At 38.5% G+C, this 5,961-nt stretch overlaps 1 protein-coding gene across 2 annotated transcripts; it reads left to right on the top strand.

Annotated features, from left to right (window-relative positions):
• The first annotated feature begins 708 nt into the window (after positions 1–708).
• On the top strand, positions 709–3,976 carry LOC148032797 (uncharacterized). 2 transcript variants are annotated; one of them, XM_087683469.1, is made up of 4 exons: positions 709–985; positions 2,263–2,402; positions 3,281–3,418; positions 3,508–3,641. In XM_087683469.1, the coding sequence occupies exons 1-3, from the start codon at positions 820–822 to the stop codon at positions 3,311–3,313; spliced, it is 339 nt and encodes a 112-aa protein (XP_087539595.1). In that variant the 5' UTR covers positions 709–819; the 3' UTR covers positions 3,314–3,418; positions 3,508–3,641. The 2 variants fall into 2 exon arrangements, with proteins under 2 accessions (XP_087539595.1, XP_087539594.1); XM_087683468.1 differs by lacking the exon at positions 3,281–3,418 and having other exon boundaries at positions 713–985; positions 3,508–3,976.
• Positions 3,977–5,961: the final 1,985 nt, after the last annotated feature.

Below are 5,961 nucleotides of genomic sequence, written 5' to 3'. Positions count from 1 at the left end.
GAGGAGAAAAAAGAGAGAAATAAATTGGTTGAGCAAAGTTGGAGATCGAAGATGTACGAAACACTAGTTATAAAAGAAGAAGAAGAAGATGAAAAGAGAGAATTATTGGAGAGCAGTAGAGATGAGTTGAGCCAATGAGGGTCTTGGAAACCACGTGGGAGGGTATAAGATTACGTCATTAGCTTTGGCGCAAGCGTGAGATTACTCGTGAAAAGGGAGCCTGAGGCCCTGTAGGCTGGGCTGTGACACATGCGCTGCCCGCATTTGCTGGCCTGGGCAGACCGGTCAGCTGGGTGCGGCGGCTCAGGCGTTAAAAGGTAAAATCCTGATACTGCAAAACAACATCATCATCAGGGAAGACACATTCTCTTTTACGTTTTAGCTAGCTAGTAGCACGCATACTGCCTACGTCACTCTTTGCTTTTTCACACTTCACGAACGCTCCGTTGAATGAATGCCAAATGGCTCTTTATGGGATTGATTGTACACGTGAGTGGAGTAACTCGCACGGAGCGGAGAGTCCCGATTCCCGTGAGACTACAATCATATCGTACACTCGCTCTTCTTCAATGGCGATGGATGGCGTCCGTGTCGCCGGCTTCATCACGGCCTTCACACACACACACACACACACACTGCACACACGCTCGCACGCACACTCACTCACTCACTCACTCACTGTTTCTCTCTCTCTCTCTCTCTCTCTCTCTCTCGGGCGCGCAATATATACGCGTACACGCAGACTTGCTTAGCTCAGCTATAAAGAACTAGAGCAATTGGGATCAGAAAGAGGAGAGGGAGACGGTGAGCAAGCAGAAGATGACCACAGTGATGAAGAAGATGCATGTGGTATTGACTATGGCGACAATATGGCAACTGCGGGCGAGACGTCGACCAGCCAACGTGATGAACTTCCTGGCAGTCGCTGGCTTAGTAAGCTCGCTCCTCATGCCACCACCTGCCCGCTCCAATGTCAATATCTCCGGTAACGAATCCTTTCTCTCACAGTCTGCTGCGCCCTCTCATCCATTACCAAGCTCTATACGATAATCGGACTAGGCTGCATTGTCATAGATATCACACCTTATCTCTTGGGCTAAGTTAAGTGGATGCAACCTTATTCTCAATGGGCTAAAGAAAGCGCCTCACTTTGTCACTGATGAGGCTTGCGCAGTAAAGAACGTGCATTAACTGCATGCCTTGCCACACATCACGAGTGTATAGCAACTACCCAACTACCACCGATGTGGTCGTAGCTCAATGGTTGGTGTTTGGGTTGGGTTTCATGGGTGTTTATGATCAAACCTTGGGTAGTCCGCCAGTGGTGTTTATGGAAGAAAAAACAGCAACTTCACATTACAAGAAACTACCCACATCCACAATGTTATATCTACATCTCTCTATAGTTGTGTTGGTGATTTGGGCAGCCATGTCCATGACCTCACAATTGTGCACCTCATGGAGTACATGCTTTATACTTATAGCTATTGCAAGTAAGTCCCATAGGAGTAGCTTGAATTATTCTAATGGATGCCAATGAGATTAAAGTCCAAGTGGTTTGAGCATGTGGTGTACATGGATGTGCGAGTTTGAACTTTGGATACATCCCTTAGGCATCTTTCAAGGTTCACACCTTCTCTAAAAACAAAAGTAAAGTAATAAACTCATCAACACCCACTAATAGTCCAATACATATCCACCAAACCTGAGTTAGACTTTCACATCCACCTTGACAAGCCTATGCACTATTAGATAGGAGTCCAATATCTATCTAAAGTGGTGATACACCAGTATAGTATGCATCCACATACTTACATGCAAATCTACTCGAGTGCTTGTATGGATTCCACTAATTGGGAAGGAATTAGATTAAACATTTTTTGACAGGGAACATTATTTTTAAAACAAGACAAGTCTATTATTCTAGACTTCAATCTCCATGATATCAATTTCATTCTAGATGTAGTTGTAGGGTCTCCCTAACACTATAACCAATGGGTAAGGGGCTAATGAGATCGGGACAAATATATGGTTTGAGATTTGTGTTCAGGGAGTTAGTAATCCAATTTACAAGCAATGCCCTAATGAGCTTAATTTCTACACTTTAATAATCTAGATTAGTGAGAAATAAGCTTTACACAAACTTATAAGTGGTGCCCTAATGAGCTTCATTTCTATGTTTTAATAATCTAGATTGATAAGAAATAAGCTTTGCACAAACTTTTCTATTTATTTAATACATTCCTTTTCCATTTTTTGCAGTTAAATTAAGGAAACATCTCCATGAAACCAAGCAAGATTTGGTTATGCAAGCATGGAATCCAATGTTGAATTCTAAGAAAGCTAATGCATTTCTACCATCACTTGCAACCACTCTCACTAAAATATCAGTTGCAAAAATGGTACGTGAATGCTTAAATAAATCTAGTCTATTTTCTCTTTGGGCACCTTGTTTTTTTAACTCTCTTCAATACTATCATATTGAAAAGTATAATAAGCACTCTAAAGCATAGACATCATTTCAAGTAGCTTTCCCTAGAGTAGATCTTATCTCTAAAATTATTAGAAAGCAAAATGAGTTCTTTCTTAAGAATGAAGGAAACAAATTGCTCTAGTATTTCAAAGAAGAACATGTGTTACGAGTATATGAAATAACATGGGATTATTTGCATTTACTCATCATAACCATAAGGGTAAGATTTTCATGCACTTATGATAGCACCTTGAGTTACAAATCAAATAATATACTCCTTCAAATAAGGATATTACACATACACTTCAAATGGGTTTTTTATTAGTAGGAATATTCCTTCTTATTCTTTATACCTCCTTGTAGAGAGCCATAAATGCATACATTAATTAATTCAAGGAACAACTTAATATCCCCACATAAAATAATGAATGATAGTGCTATTTCAGCATGTGCCAATGGTTGGAAAAGTCTAACAAAAAAAATATGAGGTTGAAGTTGGAGAAAATAAAATAAATATAACTATTCGAAGATGAAAAAAAACCCTATTGATAAATAGGCTTATATGCAAATAAGAGCATAAGTGCTAAATACTTGTTTTCCCCTCTAAAAAGGCTAAATAGAAGGATCAACTAGAACATGCTTTATCACATATTTCTAGGGGGATATTTAATGCATTTTAAATTTAAATATCTTTACGTGGATATGGACATTTTCTAGAAGGTTAGCTAATTTATGTTGCCAATATACTAAACCCACATGCTAACTTATAATATTTCAACCAACCCCAATAACTTTTTGTTGTTTCAGGGAGGGAGAATCTTGACATCTGTAATTTGGTAGCTTGTAATTAAGCACATCCTTGTGCAAAATATGAGTTATCAATACTATTCAGTCTAAGACTAACTATCTAGTTATACTACGGTGCTCCTACATCAAGTAAAACTGGTAATTGGTCATTTTCCATTGTCTTTCAGAATTGTATTATTGATTGCTAAATAAAGTAACAATAACGGTTTCTTTATTTCCTCTTGCAGGAGGAAACTGCCATGATGTCCACAATATGGACATCCACACAAAAAAAAAAACCCAAGGGGTCAAGGAATAGGAAATTATCAAGAGCTATCAATACCACAAGGATGCAAATGGCTTCTGCAGGTTCTACACTACCTGATTGCTCCCATGCATGCGACTCTTGCTCTCCATGCAAGAGGGTTATTGTAAGCTATTCATGTCGTGTTATACCACAATCACAACCATGTCCATTATCTTACAAATGCATGTGCAATGGAAAATCCTACCCCATTCCTTGATAAAAATAACAATCCTCTTATGCTAGTATTTATATGCCTCATTAGTTACCTTTCTTCTTTTCTCACTAACTTAAGTCAGACTTCAATGTCACATGATCTACAAAACCATACATCTTTTACTAACATTTATGAGCTCTCCAAGTCCAGTTGTACCATGTCACATGTGTTATATGAAAAACATTGTATTCTTTTACATACATAGCTACTACCAAGTGCAAAAGGATGGTCTCGTATAGAAGTATTTATTCCACGTTTAAACTTTCTTAAAATATTGGATGATTTGTTCATTCGACTAATAGAAGAGCACATATAGATAACTATTCCATGTAGTTTAACTAGCATATGAGATAAAACCATACACTTATATAAAAGCTTACTTTCATTCTTTTTAAAATACTCGCTAGAAATACACGATAGATAATGCATTGCACCAAGTACAACTAGAGCTAGGCAAAATTTAGCTCCATTTTGTAGACCACTACTATCAAATACTTGAAGGTCTACTAGAAAGATAAACCAAAACTAATCTCCTTACAATCTACAACCAAACTTGAGCTAAAAACATAGATCCAATTACCAAGGTAGCTTCTCAAAGCATATTGTTGACATTAAGATTAAACGAGTCCTTGTTGTTGCAAATCCTACAAACAAGAACCATATCTATGGGCTTAATAGTGATACATCGGGCATGAATGGCTAAAAGTTGAGAATCACCCATTAGATCAATCAAGTAACTTTCAGCTGCTTCTTGGAGAGAAAGCAAGGCTTGGCTTGACCATTGCCCCACATTCCTTACCTGGTTCCTTGAAAAGAACTTGTGATGATGTCCTAACTACTGGTCTTGCAGTATTTCTCACACCAACCTAGAGAATGGTGCCTTAGGAATAATCAAGTTGGCACTCTTCTAGAATTTCCTTATCTCACGTAGCGTAGCTGTGCGTGGTCTTCATCTTCACTTCTTATGTGTTGGAGGATGTGAATTACTAGCTGGAGCAATAGTGGGAGGTGGAGCAACTGGAGCATGTGGACCACCATTTCTGGACAATGGAGAACCATCATTATTGACCACACTAGGGCCACCATTGTTGAACACAGTAGCACCACCATTATTAGCTACAATAGGACCACCGTTGCCGGCCACCAAAGGACCTTTCTCACTCATAGTACGCTCATCAGATTTGGAAGAGTGTTGAGCTCTTGCTCTTGCAGCTCCCTTCTTGATAGGAAGCTTGGAACGTGCACTGGTTGTGATGACGAAGGATAGAAATGTGGAGGGTAGAGTGAAGAGTAATGGGAAAAAATGAAAGGAGAGACTTGACTTAAGTACGAAACTTTTAAACTTATTGTGGTGTAAATGAACTTTAAAAGCAAAAAACATAGTTCAAAATTGACTTTGAAAAACATAGTGACAAACCTTCAAAATTTTAAACAAAATTTGCAAGACATCTCATGTTAAAGATAGGAGTATTGATTGTGTCATATCCTAGGTACCTATGCTCTCTCATGGACTCTAAATGCATCAAAAGTATTATCTTTATCTAGGTCTCCATTTGTTGCCATCTCTCTCTTGGGTTGCCAACCATTCTAGGTGGCGTTGTCTAGCTGTGTTGTTTTCATATCTTGCTTTTCTCACTTCATATATTTCCCTACTTATAAATTCTACTTGAGAGGTGTTGGACTTCTTTTCTTTTTCCTCGTATTGTACCTTTAATCTCCTATACTACCATTGTAATAATTGCCTCATAGAATTGGAATCATTGATGTCACCTCCATGATCAGTTGCCTTTTGAAAAGCATAGCAAGCTTGCTAATGAGATTGTTCCATGCCTTGAGTTGACCATACTGCCAAACTTCCTTGATTTGCAAAGTATGGACCATGTGCTTTAATTTTATACTACACAAGAAGAGAGATTAGAAACACAATCTAATTCGAAATGATGATATTTTTTTTGTAATGGTGACAATATTGACCATGTAGTGTGTTATATTGTTTGTAGTCCATGCCTCCACCATGGACTTATGAAAGTTAGCAACTATCTCTTTAAATGTATTGGCATCACCATCCCTAAACCTCAACTTTTGTAAGAGAGCCGCTAATCTATCTAGGTGTATCCACACTTCTACCTTGGCAATCCTCGTTCGTCCCCCATTGCTCCAATCCAAAACAGCAAGGTGCAA

The sequence above is a fragment of the Lygodium microphyllum genome, chromosome 8 (assembly GCF_053477565.2).
Source record: "Lygodium microphyllum isolate KBCC chromosome 8, Lygodium_microphyllum_v1.1.10, whole genome shotgun sequence".
Taxonomy (NCBI): Eukaryota; Viridiplantae; Streptophyta; class Polypodiopsida; order Schizaeales; family Lygodiaceae; genus Lygodium; species Lygodium microphyllum.
This window is presented reverse-complemented; position numbering and strand designations above follow the sequence as displayed.

Excerpts from the sequence above, each read along its gene's own strand:
- LOC148032797 (XM_087683468.1), top strand. The coding sequence starts at position 820 with ATGACCACAGTGATGAAGAAGATGCATGTGGTATTGACTATGGCGACA. Across the intron at positions 986-2,262 it reads CTCCAATGTCAATATCTCCG|TTAAATTAAGGAAACATCTC; the intron begins GTAACGAATCCT and ends CATTTTTTGCAG. Across the intron at positions 2,403-3,507 it reads AAATATCAGTTGCAAAAATG|GAGGAAACTGCCATGATGTC; the intron begins GTACGTGAATGC and ends TTCCTCTTGCAG.